General features: G+C 39.5%; 1 protein-coding gene across 1 annotated transcript in view; it reads left to right on the plus strand.

Moving 5' to 3' along the window:
• The window catches only part of NYAP2 (neuronal tyrosine-phosphorylated phosphoinositide-3-kinase adaptor 2), a gene marked incomplete at both ends in the record, with an annotated part of 244552 nt that overhangs the window by 155643 nt on the left and 62989 nt on the right, over positions 1-25920 (plus strand). The window contains one exon of the mRNA XM_082841248.1: positions 15661-15870. Coding sequence (XP_082697374.1) covers positions 15661-15870 — 210 coding nt within the window. The remainder of the gene's footprint in view (positions 1-15660; positions 15871-25920) is intronic.

Consider the following 25920-nt stretch of genomic DNA (forward strand, 5'->3'; position numbering starts at 1 on the left):
CACCAGGGAAGCCCCGGAACTTCAGTTTTGATCCCAAATGTCTAATAGTAATTTCCTGTGCACATTAACCCAGTCTTGAGGACACATAAAAATGTTCTACATTACAGAAGCCCTCCCAATCTTTATATGTCTGGTAACAAGAGTATTACATGGGTCTTGCTAGTCATTCTTTCTTTCCTATTGTTCGAAGGGTTATTCTGACATAACCATTTAAAAAATAGATAGAAACAAATGGTAACGGCATCAATAGAATTCCACATTTTTGTTTCCTATAGAAGAAAAAGTTAATTTGGATTCCTTGCCTCCAGTAGATAATTGGTCTGCTTTCTCCCAATGGCCTTAGTAAGCAGTGCTTCTGCTCATAAAGCCACATCCTCTTGAATATCTCACAAAAGGGCAACTCAGAATTATAGCCGTGGTTTCTTTATTTTGCGCATGCCGTTGTTACTTCTCCTCGGACTTGACATCATTTCTTCTGCGTTTTGGCTGTGTGATTGTTCATGTTGTCAGCAGCACCTAAAGCTATTTTGTATGTAAAAGCAGCCCTCTTCTGTCCTATGCTAAGCTATCATTAGTTTGAAAATCCCTTTAAAGCAGGCCAAAATTATAGTTTTAAGAACATTGTCCTTCAGTAGTGGGCCACTTTCATCAAATAACATTTCTGTAATGTATTTAGGTGCACACGAATCCCATTTCACTTTAAACTGAGGAAAGAGTGTAAGATTTTAAGTTTTGGCCTCTTCTTTTTTTTCCATAGAATTTCAGATACAAAAAGCATCTTAGAGATGCTATGGTCTAAATCCCTTTAGACATGAGTACACAGAAGCAGAGAAAGTAAAACAACATATACAAGTGTCACCTGCATGATGGCAGAACCATTACCAGGGTCAAGTTTCCCAAATAATTAAATCCAGACATCTTTGTACTGTGCCAGTCTCTATTCAGTATTACTGTGACTGGGACAGTAGGAGGAGAAAAATGTAAAGCTCACATATGTTCATGTCCCTACAGCCTCCTTTCTTCAAGAAGATTCTTTTTTAGATTGTTAGCTTTATGTTAATTTGCTGCCTTGTGTCCTACTTAAGCATGACACTAGTGTCAGGTCTTCTATAATTGTTTGCATATGATTTCGGAATTTGTCAAAAAATGTAGATATCTTAAAACATCCTAAGCCAAAAATGTGTGACTGATCCAGGTTTAAAGATTTTATAACCCTAAAACTCTTAATTTAGAATTGTCAAGTATTTTAGTATTCTTTTTGTCCCACTAAGAGATTTTTATTGGTAGCTTCTCTATCAAATTCATGAAGAACTAGAGGTAGAGAGAGGTAAGAGGAGCTGCAGTCCTGTCATTTTAAATGGGGAAGAAAAACAAAAAGGCCACCATTGGCATTATGGGGGCTGTAGAGAGCTGTGGGCATAAATATTTAATGTGGTAAATTATAGGGAGACATTTGCATTTTATGCGCTATTTTGAAGTAAAAAGGATTGTCGAACAATAAGGACACTTTCCCTAATTATGTTCCATTTTTAATATGCAGAGAATTGACTCTGGGTTCAGGGCAGTTATTTAATGAAATCTCAATGTAACCTTGTCTGATATTTTTCTCTCTAAATCTTGACATCAGATTAAGACCAGACAATGAGGTTGGTTAATAAAAAATGATTATCTTGTCATTGAACAGATGATAGATTTTGAATTCCCAAAAAAAAAAAAAAAATGATCTTCATCTGTCGGTACTCACAGGTTCATCTGCATTGGATGCAAACACTAAAAATTGTTTATAAAAAGATATGCAACTAAATATTTCATATTTCTGCACCTTTGTATCTATGTCTGTAGGATACAGTGAAAAGGATGTTTAAGAAGTTGATGACATCAGGATGTTAAGGTAGTGATATCAGGAGTTCTGGGGATTTCGTATGTCCAGAGATAAGATGGTGCTGATAATAGACCACTGGCCTGGGATAACTCCTTACACTTTGTCCTCCTGGTTCTTGCACACTTCTCCTGGGAGAATCTTCCTTTAACACTGATGACATCACCATACTCTACTCCTCAAAAATAAGTACAAACTCTGAAGCCTGTCACTCAAAACCCTCCTTAATTTGTTTCTCCCTTTCTATGTGAATTCAGGTCCCATTCTTTCCTAATAGAAAGCCTTTTTTCTAGGCAGTCTGAGTGTATTATAGAACCTGAAGCATCGTTCCTCTCTACCCTTTGTTTGAAAGTATTTGCTTGTGCTATTTTGTCAGGCTGGGAATTTGTTGTTAGGATCAGTCTGGGGGAAGACACACTCAAGGAAAGAGCCTGGAAACCAGCTTGGAACTATTAACACAGGAAGATCTGGGGTTCAGGGTGTATGAGGAAAGCTCTAGAAGGAGAGGATGCAGGTTCTGGATGGACACAGGCTCTTGGCCTCCTAGACTCCTTGCCCCATGGTGAGGGTGCATCAGGAGGAGAATCAGAATGAGAATCTCCAAAGTTCAGTGCCCAGGACAGGGGCCCTGGTTGCCTCGGGCTAAGGGTGACACTGTCTTTATTTAAATTTGCTCCAAATAAAAGATATGAAACTCAATCATATAAAATGTAAATAACAGCATAGGATTTGATATTTGGAAATGTCCTTAAAAGTGATCTTATATTGTATGATTCTCACATTTTAAAAATAAAGAAATAGGATTTCAGAAGGAAAATGTGGCACACTGGAGTCAGGCACGTTGGGAGTGACATCTTGGCTTTATTGTTCACCAGCACGTATTGTTTTCTTCATCAGTAAAATGAGAATGTTGTAATCACAGAGCAGTTAGTCGACAAACGTCTGTTTTCCTCCACTCATTTCTTCATATTGCTCCTTACCTTAATTAAAATCTAGAGAGTAGCAGAACTAGATTGAGGTTTCATGTACAGTTGTATGTTAGTCTGCTAGGGCTACCAAAGCAAACTACTACAGACTGAGTGGCTTACACAATAAAAAATTATTTCTCACAGTGCTAGAGGCTGGAATTCAAAGATCAAGGTGTCAAGAGGTTTGGTTCCTCCTGAGACCTCTCTCCTGGGCTTGCAGATGGCTGCCTTCTGACTGTGTCCTCTCGTGGCTTTTTCCTTGTGGGTGTGCATCTTTGGTGTCTCTTCCTCTTCTTATGAATAGGATACCAGTCATATTGGATTAGGATCCCACCCTTATGATTACCTATTTAAAGGCTGTATCTCCAAAGACAGTCACATTCAATATTAAAGCTTCAACAAATGAACTGGGGTCAGGGGGATGGCACAGTCCAGGTCCATAACAGTGAGAAGGAAAAAGTAAATAACTGGAAATTTCGACTGCATACCAGGGTTTTATTTTTTCTCCAAAACTATGTTATAGAATGAGATTGGGTCTGAATTCCAACCTCATCTCTACTAGCAGCAGGCTGTCAGGGGGCCACCCATTCATTTTCCAGAGTACATTCTGTGTAGCTATAGAAGCCATGAGATTTTTCTTGGAGGAGGGAGAAACAAACAAGCAAACAAACAAATGCCCTAGAGAATAAGTTCAAGAAACTGCAGATTATATCAACCTCCTAGACAGGCACAATGTACAAAAATTGGTTAAAGACTTGAAGAAATCTTAAGAGAACAAGGCTGTTTAACTTTGTGTAGCCCAGCATTTTCCCAACTTATTCAACTGTAAAAGCATTTTGTGAATAATACGTGTAGTCCATTAAGAGTTGTAGGTGTTAATGCCATGCAGAGTTTGCCTTTCACCTATATGAACACATTAATTGATAGACTTTGAGGTTTCAGCAAGCTGGTTGGGCTTGAGATGCAGAAAAAGAGGGACCTGGACTAGAAGCAAGTTTTTAGAATATATTGTGGATGGACATGCAATACAGGCTGGGGGAACATTATATCACTCCATTAGGAAAAGTCTGGAAAGAACCAGTCAAAACCCTCATTTTCACGCATTTCCCTCTAAAGATTTTTTTATCAAGGACAAATAAGTATTGGGTTGGCTAAAACGTTCATTCGGTTAGTGAACACATTGTTCAATAAAGTTCTTCGTGAAAATGAAAATGTGTCTTTTTTTTTTTTTTTTTTTTTTTTTTTTTGCGGTACGCGGGCCTCTCACTGTTGTGGCCTCTCCCGCTGCGGATCACAGGCTCCGGACGCGCAGGCTCAGCGGCCATGGCTCACGGGCCCAGCCGCTCCACGGCACGTGGGATCTTCACGGACCGGGGCACGAACCCGTGTCCCCTGCATTGGCAGACGGACTCCCAACCACTGCGCCACCAGGGAAGCCCGAAAATGTGTCTTTTATTTTTACTTAAAACTGAACGAACCTTTTGGCCAACCCAATACTTACAAGACTAGACATCAGTCCCTTCTCTACGCTGCTGCAGCTAGAGTGATCTTTTAAAAGTCTTAATATATTTTTTTGGTCTATCGCTGTAAAAAAACATTCAGTTGCTTTCCCTTGCTCTGAGAATTTGCAATGAAGCCCTTGCCCCAAGGAGACCTTGTTTATCTGACCCAGCTCTATCTCTCCACCTCACTTAGTACCTCCCTCCTCTTCCTCTCTCTGCTGTAGTTGGGCAGACCCTCTTTCTCTCTTCCAACTTGTGTGTGCATTGAACAGTTAGTTTTCCCGGGCTGCAAAACTCATGGAGCCCTTCCTCAGCCTCCCCTTTGTCACTTGTTGAATCACTATTCAATCAAGATTTCTTGACTGCTCTACTAGGAAAATGAGCTGTTAGACACTTTCATTATACTCCACCACCACTCCTTGTTTTTATTAGAGCTCAAATACTGACTGTATTCGTTCATGTAATTGTTTTCTCTCTTTCTTAGAGTAGGAGCCCCATGTGAGTAGATGTCATGGTGTTTTAGTTCACTGTCCTATTCTCTCACTGTCAACAGTGCCTGGCTTGCAAGATGTTTACACAGATGGAGCGAGGCATGTACATTTTATCATTAATTGAATACAATACAGAAAAAATATATAGTTTTCTTCACTGGCCATTTATTTTTTCAAAGCAATCCAAAAAAATATTTTTGAGTGAACTGCTCAAACCAGTCTTAGAAAATGCACTTTCTTGGTTTTTCTGACTTGTTTCAGTGTTATTGATGAATATCTCTTGATAACTATGGTTTGGATTACACAGTATGCTGCAGGAGTATTAATCCAATCTACTTCCCATCTGAAAACTACTGTGAACTTCTTTATAATTTGTATGTTGATGTGTCGCAGAAGCTGAGTTGTTTGTAATTTACACGATTTAGATTGACAATTGATTTCCCCCAAATCTCATCATATGAATTTCCTGTTTCTACAATCTTCGCATTTCTAAAAAGAAAGTTATTGATTCTTTTTAAATAAGGTAAATAATCCTCCTTATATGAATCCAAACAAAAGGAAACCAAGCAAAACAAAGCCTCACTGCTGTGGCTGTTTGTTCGGAGAGACCCAGGTTCAAATCCTGACTCCTCCAATTGTCCACCGCCAACTGGCCTTGGGGAGCTTATTAAGCAAGAGGACCGACCCTCATTTTTCCTTAGCAGTAAAGGAAATCATCACACCTGCCTGGGAAGGATTGATAATATTATTTGTAAAGAGTCTAGTGCAGCCTCTGACCTATTCTAGCCACTGATTACATAGAAGCTTAATTCAAAATGTTGTTGCTGGTGTTATAAGACATTGTTTGTAACTGGCATTCCCGCCTTTCCAGTAGTGACTAGGAAACATTCACTTTCCTTTTTACTGACAAGGGAAAACATTGAGGGTATTGTCTGTATTTTTTATACCAGGACCCTTATTTTCTTCTAATCAAGTGTTAAGAAAAAAATATTGGATTCTGGCTTTGCTGATGATCCTAAACAAATCATTGGTGCTTTTAAAGAGCTCACTTTCTCTTATTTATTTTATAGTTTACTGTGTTTTGTTTGGAAGAGGAATTATTAAACTACAAAAATCACCTTGAAGAATGTAAAACACTGAAGTATAAAGTGGAAATAAATATTTTAGAACAGATATAATCATATTATTGAAACCTCATGAACTATTTTGCTTTTAGTAGGAACTTTAGTATCATAGATGTATAAAATTTTAGACTTAGAAGCATACTTAGAAATAATTTATTTCAAATCTATAATTGTATCTGAGAAAACCAAGGCTCAAGAGAATTGTTTTATTGAACTGACCTGAGAATGGCTTCCAGATCATCTCAACCCCATTCCACAATGGTTTACTGCTTTGATAGTTCTGAGAAAGATATTTTAATTTATTTAGAATTTTTTCCTAAATGTATCTATTTATATCTAAATTATTTTTATGTTGAAGAAATGGTCAATATTTTCTTTGTGAATATTTAAAAAATAATCTTTTTAAAAAATTATTCCTTAGAGATTTTGTTCTTTGCTACTCTTTTGGATGAAAAACTATTTGGAAAAAAATTGGATGACATCTTCATTCAAATTAATATCAATACAATCTATAAGCTATTTGAATGATGATTTCAGACGCTCATCCACTTGTACATTCAGCACATACTTACTGAAGCCATAGTGTATAAAATATCTATTGCATACTCAATAAAGATGTATTTATCAGTTTTGTAAAGTGTTTTTATTATAACTAGAGCTAAGAGAGAAGCATTGCTTGCTGAATTCCTTCACCATATTTGGCAATTTAACTTACCTTTCTGCCCTTCTTTTTTCTGTCAGTGTGCCAATACAAATGTCCTCATTAGAAACTCAAGGATTTTATATTTATTTATTATTATTATTATTTTTTGGCCACGCCACGTGAGACTTGCAGGATCTTATTTCCCCAACCAGGGATTGAACCCGGGCACCAGCAATGAAAGCGCTGAGTCCTAACCACGGGGCCATGAGGGAATTACCAAGGACTTTATATTTAGAATATATTTTACAGGAGAGAAAATGAGAAATTCTATCTATTGAAATCTGTAGTAGAGCAGTCCAACTGCTATAGCAAACAACTCCACAACCTCAGTGGCTTAATAGAATACAACTTATATCTTGTTCATGTCACAGACCACCACAGACCACCAGATATGTCACAGACATGTGAATTAATGGGCTCAGTGGAAAATAGACTATTCTCCCCTTAGTTATTGGGGATTTTCCATCTGATGGTTTTTCCAGCATCTAGGATCTCAGAAAATCCCAACCAGCTGGAGGGGGATGCAAGAGGATGAGGTTTTGTGGGAAGTTTCAGGACCAAACTTGGAGGTGGCGTACATCACTTCTACTCACATGCTAATGACCTTCCTGACTGCAAGGAATACTGGGAAGTATGATTTTTCTAGGTGCTCAGAGAGAACAAACAGTTTGGTCAGCATCTAACTAGTCTTTGCCCACAGGTCCTCTTGGCTTCTGCCTTAGGAGAACAAACAAAAATATAGATTGTGTTCTTTGAGAAAATTGTCTCTCATCACCCTGCAACACTAGGATTTCTTAAAGAAAGTGTTACTAAAATATGTCAACATTTGAGCTATGCCTGATGACTTCAGTGAAGGTTTTTTAGGTAGAGAAAATCTCTTGAAAAAAGCGAGTAGTTAAATCATGTGGACATTTGGTTGAGAGTTTTTGAAGACCAAACATGGCCTTTAAAATTCTATTTATTTTTCTGCCCTATGAATAAGCGTCATCCTTTGCAACCATGAAAAAATAACTTTTGAATATAAGTCAGTATGTGAGTTCCTATATCTTAGGGTGAGAGTTACCTGCTGGGTGGTGGTCAGGAAACCCTGATCAGGTTTTTACTAATTGTCATTTGTGTGACCTTGAGCAAGTTGTGTAAAAGCTCTGAGCTGTTTTTAAATGTGTCAAATGATGAGGATTCTTTGCAAAGTCTATCCTACTTCCACGTGCCTCATGTGTTTTATTATTTTATTAAATAATGTACCTCATTTATTTTATTAAAACCAAGGTTTTACTTTATTTGCTTTCTTAACACAAACCTGGATTTTCTTTCTGGTTTTCTTTAAAACCATGGAATCTCTAGATACCTGAGCTATTGTTCTTTATATATATTTGAAGAGAAGGCATCCTTTAGATGTTGGAATTGACATAACTGACCCCAAATGACAAAGTTCACATGAGAGAAGCAATCATAAAAAATTTAAAAATTGCCCCTGCTCCCTGGTGCCCTTTCGTTGTGCAGACAGGGGAGCCTTTGCCCTCTTTTCTCTGGGGACTCGGGAGGTGGAATAATGGAAGTGCAAAGGGAGGACCCCAGCGCCCACCTAGACTCATAGGTAAACCATGTCAGGCTGTCTGGCTCTGATCAGCTCTAGACACCGCAGTTTTTTGGGTTTTTTTGTTTTTTTTCTGTACACAGGCCTCTCACTGTTGTGGCCTCTCCCATTGCAGAGCACAGGCTCTGGATGCGCAGGCTCAGCAGCCATGGCTCACGGGCCCAGCCGCTCCACGGCATGTGGGATCCTCCCGCACCGGGGCACGAACCCATGTCCCCTGCATCGGCAGGTGGACTCTCAACCACTGTGCCACCAGGGAAGCCCGCCCCCGCAGTTTTAAAAGACACCATCACATGCAATTATTGTCCAGGTCAGGGTGACCAGGAGAGCGAGAGTTCTAGATTTGTATTCTGAAGATGACATGACCAAGGGGAGACAGACTCCCTCACTCTGGATTCTAAAGGGTGTTTACTTAAACACAGAATTAGACTAGTTCTCTGAGTAGTTCCAGAAACAGGACGACCAACAACCAACAAATAGTGGTGCTTGGAGGGAGGCCAACTTGAGCACTGTATAAAAGCTTTCCAGCAATTAAATATGTTCTCAGTTGTGTCCAGCTTTCACATGAGATGGGAACTCCCCCTTCCTGGGGCTACCCTCCCAAAGGCAGGCAGACCTCAGCAATTACATACACTCACACCTTGCTTTTAATGAGCTGTTGTGACTGGGATTTCCGAGGTCTCTTTCAGCTCTAATACCCATCTGATAATGCAGTTTAGTGCAGTGCCTCCTTTAGAGTTTAAATTCGTTGTCTTTTCTGCCTAATTAATCTGCCTTGATCACCTTTCATTATTTCCATGGTTCAGCAGTTGGAATAGAATAGAGAGACTTTGATCTTGATGATTATACCGATATGAGGGGACAATTCTGAAGCATTCTTTACATCCGTAGGAAACTCGAATTCTCATCAGCAACATGAGCTTTGGTCCCCATATTGCCAGGCACAATTAAGTCCATATTTTGTAACCAAGGGACCCCTATGTGAAAGTGTGAAATTTTTAGTACAACAGCAGTCACAAACCACAAATATAAAAGCCTCTTGTCTAAGTCATCTGAATCATGTAGATGTTCAGAGAAGCAATTAAATGACAAGGTAAATTAATCCTGTTAAATATTGCAAAAAAAAAAAGAAGAAAGGAGGATGCAGTCTTATGTCCCCCAAGAAAGCAGTGTTACTCCTCATATTTCCAAATAATACTAATTTTCCCAGGTAGATCACTTGTTTTCTGGTCTATCATTCGCAAATCAATTAGAAACATGTATGGGTTAACAAAAAAATAATTTTGGCTACAGTAATTAGCTTATGTTTGTCAGTGAGGGTTATTGGTTCATGCCATGGCCCATGTGCCGGGTGAGATTGGAAAGGTTGGAGGGAAGGCTGTGAGTCATGGCCTAAGATAAGGTTACATCCAGGGGTAAAAGCTAATAAGCTCACTGTCCTGAGTGAAGCAGGGATGACACATTCATTCAGTTGATTTTCACTGATATCAGGTATTAAGTACCAACATGAAAGATGAAGTCTTTAGGCTTAAGAAGCTTATGGTCTGGTGGGGAGACCAGACATATAAATAAATAATTGCATGATCTTTCCAGCCAAAAAAAAAAAAAAGAAACATCTTTGGAGAGAGGATAAAACATTTTTAATTGGTTGTAGTTCCCCAGACAGCCATATGTAACGGTCCATCACTGCAAATTGTTTTCTTTGTCTCTAGAACTTGAGAGGGATTTTTAGGTCATGGAGATTTATAAGTGTCCTCAGTACTGTTTCATTGTTGAGAGAGTGAATCAAAGACTCTGGGGAAAGTCAGTGTCTGGTGGGCAGCAGATCTGATGCTGAAAGCCATGACACCCACCTGGGGAGCCAAGTGATTGTAGGTGGCCCAGGGCAGGAACGGAGAGAGAGGAATGAGTTAGAAGCTGGGGAGACAAATACAGACTCACAGACAGCATAAGCAGCAGGAAATGGGAAAACTTTGAGAAAGGAGTTCACAGCATGAAGTGTGTGGATTGGCATCTTGTAGAGAATATGTTGGTCATAAACAGATGACTCCTGGTCTCTTATCCTTACTTATCCATCTTCAACTTAAGCACTGTAAAAAGTTTAAGACAGTGATACGTAAAATGCACAATATGAAAGACAAGTGCAATACAATAATATATGCTTTTTTCATAGCAAGGTCAGATTTCAATGTGAGAATACGACTTTAGATCAATAGTCAACACTCCATGGTAGAGGATGAGCAACTTCTTCGTAGTTTGCCCAGTTCTACATACTGGGGCTTAACTGTGAACACTGAAAGGACTCAGTTTCCACGTAAAAATGTACCATAGTCGCTTCCATGTCCTGGCTATTGTAAGTAGTGCTGATTCACTTTGTTACACAGCAGAAACTAACACAACATTGTAAAGCAATTATACTCCAATAAAAATGTTTAAAAAGAAAAACATACCATGGTACCTAAGATTGATCTTGTTCAGGAAAGTTTGTTACTAAAAATCAATTTTTGTTTTCAGCAGGCTTTAAGAAAATATTGAGATATATGGATATGGATAAACACATCCTTATTCCTCTGAACAGATTTCTCTGAGCATTCAATATGTCTTATTGTATGAATTTCTTAGTCTAATTGTCCACTTTCCATTGGTCTCTTTTCAACAGCTATTTTAAAGTTTTTCGTATTTATTTTAGTTAGAAAATGCATTTTGTAGGAAGCTCTTCTTGAATATCACGGGATACCTGGTTGATTCCCCAATAAAATGCTCAATGATACATTTATGATTTTCTTACAGATTTTTCAGCTCTGCCTTCTATTTAGGATGTGAAGGTACACCGGCACAAGTCTGAGTAGCATGATTTGTGCAAACCTTTTGTTCAGGTTTCTCTAAATATACCTGCCAAAACTCACTGAAGGCTAACCTCTGGGACTTGAAAACAAAGAAAGAAGAAAAAAAAAAAAGACTCCTTTTTGTTCCCAAAGCTGTATTGGACTTTTATTTAGTTGAGATTTGAGACCTAAATGACACTTCCCTGGTGTGTGTATGTGAATAATTTGAATGAGAACAGAGAAACTGAGGTTGGTGGGTAGACTTTGACATCCTCAGCCTTTCATATTTAAAATAGTGTCCGAACCTGCAGGAACAGTATTGGACCCAGTGTTAAATTAGAGCATTTTTTTTAGTTTGGTTAATTTCAATACCAGTGGTAGAAGACTCTGTGTGTTTGTGTGTGTGTGTATGTGTGTGTGTATGTGTGTGTGTGTGTGTGTGTGAGAGAGAGAGAGAGAGAGAGAGAGAGAGAGAGAGAGATAAGAAAAAAATTGTAACTGCTTAATGATGGCAGTGGGAATAAAACATAGAGGTCGATAATAAGGCAAACATCCCAATGGTTAGTTTAAAATCTGGAAGAGAACGTGAGGTGAAACAGATGGGTCATTAGGTTCTGATGCTGTGACATTTGGAAGCCAGAGCTACATTTTCTTTGAAACTGTGAATAAACAGCTTGGATATAGTCTAGGATGTTCTTTTCTGATACCGATTTTATTCCATTTGACTCAGGGCACAGAAAAGTAAGTGCTGGTTAAATTGTCTTGCTATAGTTATTTGCTGGAATGTATTAGTTTAAAATATTTTTACTTATATTTGATTTCAGTATAACTGGGACTTAAGCTTGGGATCTTTCTAAGATTGTTCTTATGGGACTACCCTCCTGGTTTAAGTTCTGTCTCATAGAATGATATTTTTGACATGTGTTTACACAACTGCATAGCACCTGGGAGCTGGAAGGAACCATAGCAATGTGGAAATAAATGAAGAGCAAACAAATGAGAACACACAGGGCTATTTCATCAGGCCTTGCTGAAGCAAGGCAGTCAGCCACCACATTTGGCAGAGACTCAAGGCAGGGAGAAGAGTGGGAAAGCTTTATAGTGGGAAAAAGGGAAGGCTTCAGTTACACCCCCAGTGAAGGCTGTTGGCATAGGGAAGCTATAGGCAGCCTAACTAGAAGCAGGACATCCTATGTCGTTGGTTAGGGGAACATATTTGACTTTCTCTGGTTGATCCTATGCTAAAAGCAGGGCCAAAAACTGGGGAAGCTGTAAGTTTTTAATCAAATCCTGGCTGCTTTGGGCCAATTGTTATACAGGTTATTATTTGCTAGAGATAGTGGTCTGAATTTCTACAAGTCTGAATTATAGATTGTAGGTTGGCTTTCTGGGCTGGTTATTGTAGATAATCAGCTAGAATTCTATTTTTCTATGTGGTCTGGCAATTTTCTATCTGTATCTTCAGTCTCTCAGTGATTATCCAAAACAAATGTAGAAAGAATAAATAAATTCATAAATGACAAATTACTACAATTTTTTAAATGAATGCTACTTTTTGCATGTGTGGCCCTGTTTTGTTTTTAAAATATTTTAAAATGTAGGATATTATTAGATCCTTCAAATTAAATGGGGAAAGTTAGGCAGGGCTGGTATTAGCTCCATTTTGTAGTTAAGCAAAATGGAGCTCCAAGTGGAGAAACCAAGGGCTCAATGTCATGGGCCACCAGCCATATGGCCACAATGGCCAAGGCTTCCAGCTGGGCCTCTCAGATCCCTCACCCAGCTGCTTACTATATTATAAACTATTCTGTCTCTGCCCCACAGATTCGGATAATAGGGAACCAAAGTGTGTGATAAGACATCTGTCTTATCACACTGCTTGAAGATGATGAGTGTTTGAACTTACATGCAAAGAAAACAAAATACAGATTCTCTGAACCATTTCTGTAATTTTTCACTATGGTCTTTCTCAAAGATCTTTATTTGAATTAAACTTTCAACCTGGTGAATTTTACAACTTGTGATTTTTAGGTAACCAGATTTTTGAAAATACTATTAACTCTGTGCCACTTCAGTACATTTGTAACACTGGCTTGATCCTCTTGTTCCATTAAGAATGTTGTATTTTCTACACACATCAGAGAGATGCCGGAGGAGTTGGGAAAAGTACTCGATAAATGAATTGGTTAAATACCTACTGAGCAAGATGCTAAGAGCTAGAGGCACCAAGTGGAGAAAAAAGCAAAAATCAAAACTCAGGGCTTCCCTGGTGGCACAGTGGTTGGGAGTCTGCCTGCCGATGCAGGGAACACGGGTTCGTGCCCCGTCCGGGAAGATCCCACATGCCGCGGAGCGGCTGGGCCCGTGAGCCATGGCCACTGAGCCTACGCGTCCGGAGCCTGTTCTGCAATGGGAGAGGCCACAACAGTGAGAGGCCCGAGTACTGAAAAAAAAAAAAAAATACTCAGACCCTGCCTTTAAAGAACTCCGGGTCTTCTAAGAAGAACAGGTACACAGAAAAATGATACAAGACAGTGTCAGTGCAGAGATGACTTTATCCCAACATGGGCTGGATATATGGGATGGGGAGGCCTCAAGGATACTTAAGTAACCTTGACTGAGGAAAGAGTTCCCCAATTAAAGGACAGGATGTAAGGGTATTCAAAGCAGGTGAGATAGGAGATGGTAGCTATAGAAACCAGTGTTGTTTTTCTTGGAAGTTTTTGTTGGAAGTGGAGTGGAGAAGAGGAAGCTACAGCCAATTTATTGATATTTCTTGAATACAACATTCAGGTAGGAAGTAAAAAAGTTAGAGAGGCAGGAAAGAGTGAGATGGTGGAGAGTCTTGTGGGTTGTAAAGGGCTTAGACATACTTCTGTGGGTAACAGTGGGCTTCTGGAAGGATTTTAGTCAGGGTTTAAGAACAGATTTGCATTTTTTTGTTTTTGTCTCTAAACACTTATCTATGTGCATTACAGAATGGCTATCACATCAGTTCTCTGAAATAACATCGTTCTGAATGTAGCAAGTGGATATCACTCCTAAACCATGTTTATTTACTACATGTGCTTTTTTTTTTAATTAGGAAGTGATTTTATTTAAAGAAATTTTCCCATTGGCTATTTTTTTTAAATTGAAATATAGTTGATTTACAATGTTGTGATAGTTTTAGGTGTATAGCAAAGTGAGATATATATATATATATATATATATATATATATATATATATATATATTCTTTTTCATCTTCTTTTCCCTTATAGGTTATTACAAAATATTAAGTAAAGTTCCCTGTGCTATACAGTAGGTCCTTTTTGGTGATCTATTTTATATATAGTAGTGTGTTTCTGTTAATCCCAAACTACATGTGCTTTTAAACACTTCTGTACATGCCTTACAGAATGGCTATCGCATCTAGTCCCTGAAAAAAACACTTGATCAGATTTTCATTTTAAACAGGTCACTTTGGCAGTCTACGGAGCTTGTATTTTGGGGAGTCAAGGACAGAGTCAAGGAGGCAGGTTGCAATAATTCAAGGGTGATGATTAGAGCTTGAGCCAGAACAGTTGAGGTAGACGTGATACAAAGTGCAACAGAAGGGAAAACAAGATATTTAGAAATAAAATCTGTAGAATTTGCAGACTGATGGATTTGGAGAGTAGCGGTTAAAGAAAGAGACAGATAAGTTTCTAGCTTGGATGTTTGGCAGCACAGAAGGAACCATTAGTTTAGTAAGAAATGGTGTCAGTACAGTGCGTGAATGTTAAATTTGTGTTATCTAAGGGGTATCCGGATGGACTCATCCAGTAGGCAGTTGGATAAATGAGTCTGCAGCTCAGGAGAATGTTCCAGACTTCTGACAAACTATTTAGAAATCACTAGCCATCAGACAATTGCTAGTTGAATCCTGGAGGATGAAATCACAGAAAGAATATATGTAGAGTGAGAACGGTGGCTAAGCTAGAACCCTGGGGACAACCAACATGTGAGGGACTCTCCGAGGAAGAACAGGTATGAATGACACAGCAGTGGTGTTGGCGAGCGCACCACAGGAAGATGGCCCTTCAGTGAAGCCAAGAAAATTGAAGATATCAATAAGACAGTAATCAAAGAGTAATCAAATGGCTTAAAAATGTCTTCTTAATTTGCCAACTAAAAAGCACTAGGTGATTTAAGCAAAAGTACTTTTAGTAGAGTGGCTGGGCTAAATTCATGTCACAGTGGGTAGCAGAATGAAGAGAAGATGAGAAAGTAAAGAGAGGGAGTGTAAAGTGCTCCTTATGAAGTTTCCTTGAAGATTAGCAGAAGGGAAGAGTTACTAAAGAATACTGAATATTCATTGAGGTTCTCTACTTCCGAAGAGATAATTATTTTCTGCTGATAATAACCTGCACAGCTCAGAAAAAAGACCCATGTGAGCTGTCCCTGTTTTATTTAAATGTAGTCTTCAACACAAGTCTAAGTTTCCAAAAATATATTTAAAATATTTTAGAAAATCATTCTTTAATATTTAAGGAATCTGGGAAGGATTTGACTCTTGTTTAACAGAATATAATTCTGGTTAATACACAGAATCAGCAGAGGAACTGAAAGTTCGGAGCCACAGCACGGAACCAATACCAAAGTTGGACAACAAAGAGAGAGGACATCATGGGGCATCTTCCTCCAGAGAGCCTATCAAAGCTCAGGAATGGGATGGAACACCTGGGCCACCTGTGGTCACCAGTAGACTGGGAAGATGCTCTGTGAGCCCCACCTTGCTAGCAGGAAACCACAGCTCAGGTAAGAAAGATAATGTTCTCCTGGACGGTAAGTCCTCGGGTGTCTAGAAACTGCTTTTATGAAATTATCACTTAGAAAACCATAACCACAGATATCTCTGTCTCTACTCATAGAGAGAGCGTAAATAGCCCTGCACACAAAAGGAGGTGACAGCATGTGGCACACTACAGGGAACATTCTTCACATGGATGATAGAGAAGTGAATGGTGCTTTTCGGAGCTGTGCAATGCAGCAGCCCTTACAACTCCAACTGTCTTGCACTAAATTTCTTAAAAAAAAGAATCCTCGGGGCTCATCTAAAGCAGTTTTCATTTATAAAGTTGAAGTAACTTAGAGTTTATGCCTCCTTTGCTTCAAAAAAATTCTAGACAACTGGGAAAAAATGAATACGAAGTAAAATTGAGGGTAAAAATGTAGCAAAGACGATATGAAGGCAGTAGAGAGAATAAATGTTATGAGACATTTGATGCATCAGTAATAAGCTGAAGACAGTAACTGGTCATTGGGCAAGGTACTAAGTTTCCCTGTAGGTCAAAAGAGCTGGAAAATTATAATCTAACACACCTTTAAATTCACAAGTTGAAATTAAAATCTGTGATGTAATTTTGCATTGTTAATAGATAAATATTATTAAACATCAATTTTTAAAAGGCAGAATATGTGTGCTTTGAACTGATTGATCTATATGGTGGACTCAGAGAGCTGTCAATTGAAATAAACAGCAAATAATCAAGCAACTGCCTGTAGTTTTCAGATTTCTATTCCTTAAGAGTGTTAGAGCTCTTAAGAAAAGACCAATTCTTTAATGTTTTTTCAACTCTGATATTCATCTTGGAAAGCAATTAGCATGAGTTTAGCCTGTGGTCTCTCTGACAGTCACGCACAAGTTAAAACTGGAACAGGGGGGCTTCCCTGGTGGCGCAGTGGTTAAGAATCTGCCTGCCAATGCAGGGGATGTGGGTTCGAGCTCTGGTCCGGGAGGAACCCACATGCCACACAGCAGCTAAGCCCGTGCACCACAACTACTGTGCCTGCACTCTAGAGCCCGCGAGCCACAACTACTGAAGCCCATGTGCCTAGAACCCATGCTCCGCAACGAGAGAAGCCACCGCAGTGAGAAGCCCGTGCGCCGCAGCTAGAGCGAAAGCCTGCATGCAGCAATGAGGACCCAACACAGCCAAAAAAACAAAAACAAAAAAAACTGGAACAGCATGAAGATCTCTATATTGGGGAAGGGATGTTTCTAGAACAATACCCAGGCAGAGGTAGAGCAACAGCTTCCTCAGACTGAAAATGTAACTGAAAGCTTTGGTGATGGAGCCATATCATGTATCACATGGGTAATCAACAGCGTGAGTTCAACTCGCAGAGAAGGAACATTATGTGAATTTATCAGAACTCTAAAAATATATTTTTGGTAGTAAAGTATAAATATCTATAGGTATATGAGAAGAAGATATCTGTGCATTTTGTCAGAAAGAAAAAACCCCATAGGGAACAAATAGCATTTTGTAGAAATGAAAAAAGCCACTCCCAAAGAAGGTTGACATCACTATTCAGTTGGGAACTGTGATTAGTTTTAGGTTTATTAGTAGTATATTTTTAATGATTATCTAAGTTTGTACCAGTTCTATCCAAGAAAACCATGAATAGTATCTGCTCCTGTTGTGACCACGGGTATTTTATAAAATCCAGAAGCATTAGCTGAGTGTTTATTACGTGAAATAGCCACTGTTCTAGGATCTGTGAATACAGCGATGAGTAAGACATCCTCATATTTGGGGACTCAAAGGCAAGTGCAAGACAGATGAATGGATCATTGCAATAGAATGTGTTATATAGAAATAATATGCAACACAGAGGAGAAATTAATTTTTCTTGGGAGGGTGTGATTTCAGGAAAAACAATCAGAGGCTTTTGGTGGAGTGACAATCATTGCTTGAGGAGGTAACATTTTGAGCTAGAGCTTGAACCATCAAGAGCTGCTCACCTGGAGGACACAGAAGAAATAAGTCAGCCTTCTGAAAGAAAATCTAAAACACTACAGGATGGAACCTTTGCTGTGAAGGGTTGGGGAAGGTTGAAGAAACTGCAAAGTAGGGTGGGACCAGATAGCAAGAATCCTGAAGGGTCTTGTGCATTAAACAGAAATGCGTTCAGTCACAGACCAATTAACAGTGGCTAAAGTAATACCGGCTTCTGTTAACTCTCCATAGTGTTGGGTCTGGAGGTAGGCAGTTGCAGGAGTCTCGTAACTGTTTCATGATATCATTGAGGACCAAGGAACTTTCTGTCCTTCTAACTCTTCTCTTCTGCTACCCTTGATGGTTATATTTGTGATCACAAGCTGAGGAGACATTTCTGGGCATCGTGCTCCTTCAGATGCTCTCTTTGATCTACTTAGCCAGATCTGGGAAACATCATGGGCTTATAGAGGGCCTTTCTTTCCCTTAAATCAAGGGAACTCTGCCTTATACCTGGAAATGAAATCAACAGCCTATTTGCAGGGATGGGGATGGAGTGTTGCATAAGCAATGGACAGTTATCTGCCCCATCATGGTTAGGTTTTGAACATTATGTGGTGGACTTTTGTAGTCATTTGAATATTTTTAAGATAGATATAATATAATTCAATTTTCATCATGAAAGATCCAATGGTAACTCCAAGGCTTCAAGCATGGGTGACTGGGAGACCATTTACTCAGACAGGGACAGTCAGCATTGTTAATAAGTCCAAGCTTTTACTGCTCATTGCACGACAGGCCAATAAATTGAGAGACGAGGTGTTGGGGCAAGGAATAGTGACTTTATTTGTAAGACCAGCAGACCCAGAAGATGGTGGACTAGTGTCCCAAAGAACCATCTTTCCTGAGTTAGAATTCCAGCTTTTTTTATACTAAAAGGGGAGGAGTTGTGGCTGGTTGTTGGAAACTTCCTGGTGCCAGAATCCTTTGTACCTGCAGCTGTACAGATAGGTCTGGTAACAATGTTCCTATAATCCGCCAACAAGACAAATGTTATTTTCTGTTCTGCAACTTTTTACCTTTGTATCAGTGGAAAAGTGTTATCAGAGCCTTGAGAATGGGCTATTTTATTCCAATTTTGAGGGTAAGAGGAGAAAAGAGGAGAAAAGAGGAGAAAAGGCAAACTATTTGTTATATTGGCAGTTTTAATTTTTCTAAAAAGAAAGAGCTTAAAATGTGCCAATTCTATACTAGAAAATGGCATAGTTCCACTAGCAAAAAAGGTATAATATTGATATTTGAATATAAAGTTCACGCACCTTTGGGGTTTTAAACAAATGGGGTACACCCTAAAGAGTAACCCTCATCAGTGAGATGGCCTTTGTCCAGGCAAATAACTATGTGAAGAGAGCATTTTGGACTTGCTTTTTTGGAACAAAAGAGAGTGAGTCAGTATTTACTCTTTATCTGTCTTCTCTTCACACTTCATTATTGTTTCCTTGACATGGGGCCACTGGACTATGAATCCCCTTCCTACACTACACCAGAACTGCGACCGATAACCCTCTTCCCTAAACAAGGAGGTACCCAGCTCCACACCTAATGCTCAAGATATAAGAAGGTTCCACCAGTTCCACTTTTAAATCCCCCCTCTCTGTGTCCATCAACTTTCTGCTTCTGGTTCTTTCTCTGTCTGTTTCACTAACACATACACATACACACACATACACACACACACACACACACACACACACACACACACACACACACATACAAAGGCACACCAACTGCTACCAGTCACAGACTATTTGCTTTAACAAAAGTAGTTTAGCCACTTGAAATGGTTGTTCTTAACAGCTCTTTTGAGGAATGGAGGAAATGCTGAAGTAAAGTGGGTGAGCGTGTCAGGAGATCTCAGCTCTAATTAACAGCGAGTGCCACTGGTTGCTGTGGTACTTTATTCAAGTCACCGTTGTTTAGTAAATCAGAGATTCCCCAGGGGGAGAGTCTTGAAGGTGGTGGAGGACTGGAACCCAAATGCTCATGAGAAAAAGTAGAAATTAGGGGCTTCCCTGGTGGCGTGGTGGTTGGGAGTCCGCCTGCCGATGCAGGAGACACGGGTTCGTGCCCTGGTCCGGGAAGATCCCACATGCTGCGGAGCGGCTGGGCCCGTGAGCCATGGGCGCTGAGCCTGCGCGTCCGGAAGCTGTGCTCCGCAACGGGAGAGGCCACAGCAGTGAGAGGCCCGCGTACCGCAAAAAAAAAAAAAAAAAAAAAAGTAGAAGTTATACCAGTAATATTGTATTAACAAAAATTTAGATTTCAATTACCAAATCAATCAACAAATAGTTTGCAAGCTTTTATCCATCTCTGTGATAGTTTCTGGGGACAAACACACACACACATACATACACACACTATAGGGTTACATAAAACATAAAACACGGTCTCTGCCACTCTACGATATTACTATGCTTCTTTATGACACAAAACTATTGAGCATAAATGAATTAGATTATAAGTAAGTGTATTATTTCCACTATTATCTACTTTTTACTATACATTTAAAATCATTCAGAGAACAAAAAATGAGGGCAGGCTGGAAAAAGGATGGAGGGCTTCATGGGAGACATTGAGTCTTTAACCAGGATTGTATCAGGTCTGTTTAAAAATCATTTATTATTATTATTATTAATTGCATGGAAATATAGAGGGAGAACTTTCCACATGGGGTGAGGAAGATGAACAAAGGCTGAGGCAGACCGCTCCTGGCTTGGTCCTGCCAGGCCTGCCTGATGGGAAAAGCAATTTGGGAAGTAAACTCAGAGGCCTTGGCTCAGCAAGGCCTATATTGTCTATAAATGAGACCATCTTCAAATGACCTCAGTGTCTGTGTATTCAGCCTGGTGTGTTTTTGCTCTCTGAGAGTGTCCACCATGAGATGCAAACTGAGATGCCTAGTGACAGGCAGGTAGCATCAGTGGGTGAATTAGGAGAGGTGCCTTCTTCAGAACAGATATGTTTTGCTTATACATTGCATACGTACAACTATTCTTTGCTCTCACAAAGGAAAGTATTTTCTCCATTTTTCTTGAAACTTGAAGTTCTTTTGGTCTAAGTTATGTATTTCCACGTTTGTTAGAAGCATAAACCTGGAGAAATATTTTGGCATTGCAGAGGAAATCTATTGCAAACTGACAAACATCAGGATGGAATGATGGAGATGCAGGTGACCTGGAAAGTACCGAAGCATCTCAAGGAGAAAGAAGCTACTCGGTACCAGCTGATGCTCGCCATGAGAGGCTCACCCCAAATTCCCAGATTTAATTACTGTAACATGAAATCTCTCAATTTTTCAATAGAGCTAAATTTTTTAAAAACATTGAATCAAATCATTTGCTTCCTCTGGCTGAGTAAGACATAAAGGATGTCAATTTGCATTTTCTGGTTTGTGTGACATGCACACACTACTGTATTTAAAATAGATGACCAACAAGGACCTACTGTGTAGCACAGGGAACTCTTCTCAATATTCTGTAATAACCTAATGGAAAAGAATTTGAAAAAGAAGAGATGTATGTATATGTATAACCGACTCACTTTGCTGTACACATGACACTAACACAACATTGTAATTCAACTAATATACAATATAAAATAAAAACTTAAAAAATAAATTAAAAAAACAGAAAACAAAACAAAATAGAATAAAATAAAGTAAAATCAAGCGATGACCAGTTGATGGAAGTGTGCAGTTGACCCTGAATCACAGAGAGGCTGGGTTACAGCAGAAGCAGCAGGTGCCAGTAAATATCTTGTCGCCCTGTTTTTATTTTCTAGAAACTGCAGCTCCTTGAGAAGCTATGCTGAGAACAGGAGGGGCGATTAGAAAGAGGCATGTGACCTGTGATGGTCAAGAAGGGAGGGAGAATTTCTTAATTCTGGAAAAGTTACAGAGGTCTGGCATTCCATGAATAGTAAGGACCAGTGGCCTAATCCTTTCTCAGCATCCTGGCAAAGTGGCCCAGTCTCTGACTGGGAGGGAGGACAGTTAGGGTGCAGTTTCCAAGGGGTTTGCAGTGAGGCTGGACTTTCGGCTTTATGGTTCTGAACTCCAGAATGTGGCATTTTATGCTTCAAGGGGATAGTTATACTTGGAAGACAGACTCCAAGCTTCGCACACTGTTTACCAGTGTGGGATGAAGACGAAAGGTGCCGTCTTGTACGTTCTGATCTGTAGAACAGTTCTGGGCCTTTTCGTGATCCATTGAAGGAAAGCATTTTCCACCACCATTCATGGGTCAGCCCTTCGTATCCACGAGGAGTCCTGTGCACACAAGTTCAGAGAAGTGGAAAACATATGAATTTAATTTTAGTTGAAGAAAACAGAAATACACCATTTTTTGCACACCGCATTTGTAGAATAATAGAGGAAATTTTATATTAATTGTAAGTGTGTGAATAAAGTATAATATAGTCATTGAGCACTGAGGTTTGGGCATCCAGAAGATCTGGATTTAAATCCAGACTCTGTTTTTATTAGTGATGACATCGGGCATGTCCCGTCATCACTCTGACCTTCATCCACAAAAGATGGATGATATAGTACCTAATAGATGCTACTGCAAAGTAAAGGTGAGAATTAAATGAGATAACATATTAACACACTTAGCATGGTGTGTGGAATACAATGAATATTAAATAAATACTTGTTGTTAGTATGATCCCAGATACCTTGGCACGTATCTTTGCAGGAGAGCTTAGAGACTCAATTGTCTGTGGTAATGAAGGAAAGTTTCCTATGAGTAGTGGCATTTGAGCTGGACCTTGAACTGAGCAGAATTTAAACAAAGAAGGTAGCAAGAGAAATAGAAAGGAGTCATGGGTTGTTTTGCTGGGAGTGGTGAGAGCTCTGTCTCCAGCATGACATTTAGCACACCTACACCCCAAACTATGGTTCATAAGACATTTTCTACGCTAATTCATATTCTAACCATGCCTTTTCAGACTGGAAAGGTCACAAAGATGTTAGGGTGTTAGCTAAAGACCTAAGACTGGATCTCTGGGAAGAAGATTTAGCAGAATGGGGACCATTTAATAAAAGCAGCAGAAAACTGGGATTCAGGAAAGGGAACTGCAATTGAACTTAAGAGTCTAGTCTTTGAAAATTGATAATTACCAGTTGATTCATGAAGTTCTGAAACATATTTACCATACTTTACTTGATAACCTGGAATGACTGGCTAACTTTGCAGATAAACATCCTGGCAACCATAACTCAGAAATATTCATATCCAGGAAGACTCCCATGTGCACAAGTTGGGCAGCAAGAATGAAAAACAGGCAAGAAGCAGGCATTGGGCAGTAGGACTGGGGATTGTGGAACAGTACTTATAACAATAATTCCTGGCAAACCGTAATAAATTGATATAGTTTTTCTTTAAGTAAGTCATGCTTTATGACAATGTTAGTAAATTAACATTTTGGTGCTAATAGCTTGACGAAATTATGTAACACGGCTGTGCCCCAGTTTCTCTATCTTTACAGAAAAGATATAGGAAATCTCCCCATGTAGGTTATTATGAGGATTAAACTCAGAAATGTATACGAACGTCTGGTACAAATCTGACTTGTAATAGCTCGTAGACCATGGCTTATTCTGTTCCCATTCAATTTTACTAGAAATGTCTCTGATTTTTTTTCTAGGACTAAGACTGAATATTTCCTTTGGAAAGCTCAGCGCATTGCAAAGATAAGGTTTTCTTTAGTTACACAGAGTATAAATTGGTTATAAGGCCACTACTAGCGCAACAACCTGTGCTTCATTTATTTGTACGTTTTCCAACAAAGTTTTTTGGCCAGTGTAAAGGCCATTTTTGGATTCTCTTCAGTTTGCACTTGTGAAATTTGGAGAAAATACCAGGTGCAGGCTTTAAAACTTGCTTGCTGCATTATACGTAGCTATCAAAGAGCAATCTTAATTCTCACAGTGTTTCTTTTCTACTTGGTAGCAATGAATGGATTTAAAACCAGGTTCGCAAGGATATGGGTATCACAAGAAAATACCGATATCCACAAATGTGTACATTTCTTTAATAAACACACAACTTGACATTCATTCATCTATTGTCATTCATTCCCTTTGTGTTCATTTAACAAAAGTTGATTCAGCATCTACTCTGTGCCATGCAGGGACTAGGTGCTGGGGGTGCAAGATAAACGTGATAGACCAGACCCCCACCACCACCCAGAGCTCCTGGTCCAGCAGGGAAGATAGAGAGTAAAATAACAGAGTCTTATAAATGATATGAGGAGGAAATGCTGGGAACAATCACATGATTTATTCACTGTCTAAAAGGAAGGTAATTCAGACAGGCTTCCTGGAGTAAGTGATATTAAATTTGGTACTAGCATGATGAGTAGGAACCAGGCATGTAAGAGGGGATAGAGTGTTCTCTGCAGCTCACTCACTGAAGTGTGGATGAAAAAGATTTACTTTTAGAACCTGATTAACAGTAAACATTAATATGGCTACATAATTCCTAAACGCTCTTCTCGTTTCCCTCTTCCATTTTTGCACGTGGTCTGGCACCTTTGGGATGCTGTAATTGCAGTAATGGTCCCAATCATTCCCCTCTCCTTGTATCCGTGCTCTTTGCAATGTGCTTTAATAGCTCCTTATCAAGAAGTAAGGTCTATTTCCTACCCCTTAAATCTGGGTTGGCCTTGAGTCTTGCACTGACGGATAGAGTGAGACGGAAGTAACTGTGTGTCAGTTCTGAGCCTCAGCCTCGAGAGGCCATGAATGTTTATGTTCACTGTTTCCAACCCTACCTCCACCACGTAAACACACTTGAGCTAGCGTGTTGGAGAATGAGATACGTACAGAGGAAAACCAAGAGTCCTCAGCCTTCAGCCAGCCAACCCCCAAGCATGTGAGAAAACACAGCATGAAAGAGCAGAAACATGTACCTGACCCACAGCTGACCATGATGCATGAGTGAGCCCAGCCCAGTCCAGAAAAACTACCCAACTGATCCATAGACTGAAGAAAAAACTCAGCAAGTGTCTTTCTAACTCACCGAGTTTGGGCGTAGTGTGAAATCATTAACTGATTATAGCCGCCAAGGTCTATTTGAATTTTGCTGGTTTTCCATCAGATGAAAATATTTTATTATTATTTGACTGAAGCATGCTTATTGAAAACCCAAAAGTCAAAGAAAAAAGTGAAAACCCACCCTCCCGTCTTCTGCTCCACCATCCCACTTTTCAAAGCATCATTTTTAACTGTCATGGTTTTAACCGTTTGGGGTCTGTGGATTTGGGGTCTGTCATTTCTGTTATGTTCATTGTTATAATGCAACAGGAACTACAAACCAGTCTGATAGGATTCAGGCCCCAAGGTAATTCAGGCTTCACTGTAGGATATTGACTAACTTCCTGCTTGGTTCCGTCCGCATTGCCGCAGGCAGCTGTGGGCTTCCGCATCTACGACCCTCAAGGCTGTCATTCTGTACCCTCGGCTCAGGCACCAGAACTCAGTTTTCCACATCTGCTCTTCTTCCCAGTTCTAATTGGATGCTGGGTTATTTCCTCGGCCAACACTGGCCAGATCCAGCTCTAGGGTCTGCTCACTAATTTCACACTCTAGAGTTTAACTCTCCCTTTCTGAATTCTAGTAGTAAACACATAACAGAATTTGCACGTGGAGAGTCTTTGGAGAATAATGTAAGTCATATCTCCAATCATCCCACTTTGACTTCTAAGCAGAAAACTGCCACTTCTGGCTGCTAGAATTTGTGTTCACCAGAGAAATGGTTTCATTGGTGTTTCTCCTGATACTGGTGATAACGGCTTTGAGAAACAACCAGAAAAGGAGAACTTGGTCTGAACCATTTTAAGAAGCCAACGTGTGTCTTTATGGGGTTTGGATGTAAACCAGCAGGGTATAAAATGCGGCAGGCTAATTACAAAATGATAGGAGGTGATTACTCTCACAGTCCAAGGCAAAAAGCTAGACCACAGAATGAGAATTTGCAAAGGAGGTGATCAAAGTGAATGTTATTGTCCTTAACTGAACTCCCTT

Source organism: Leucopleurus acutus (genome assembly GCF_964270905.1).
Source record: "Leucopleurus acutus genome assembly, chromosome: 6".
Lineage (NCBI taxonomy): Eukaryota > Metazoa > Chordata > Mammalia > Artiodactyla > Delphinidae > Leucopleurus > Leucopleurus acutus.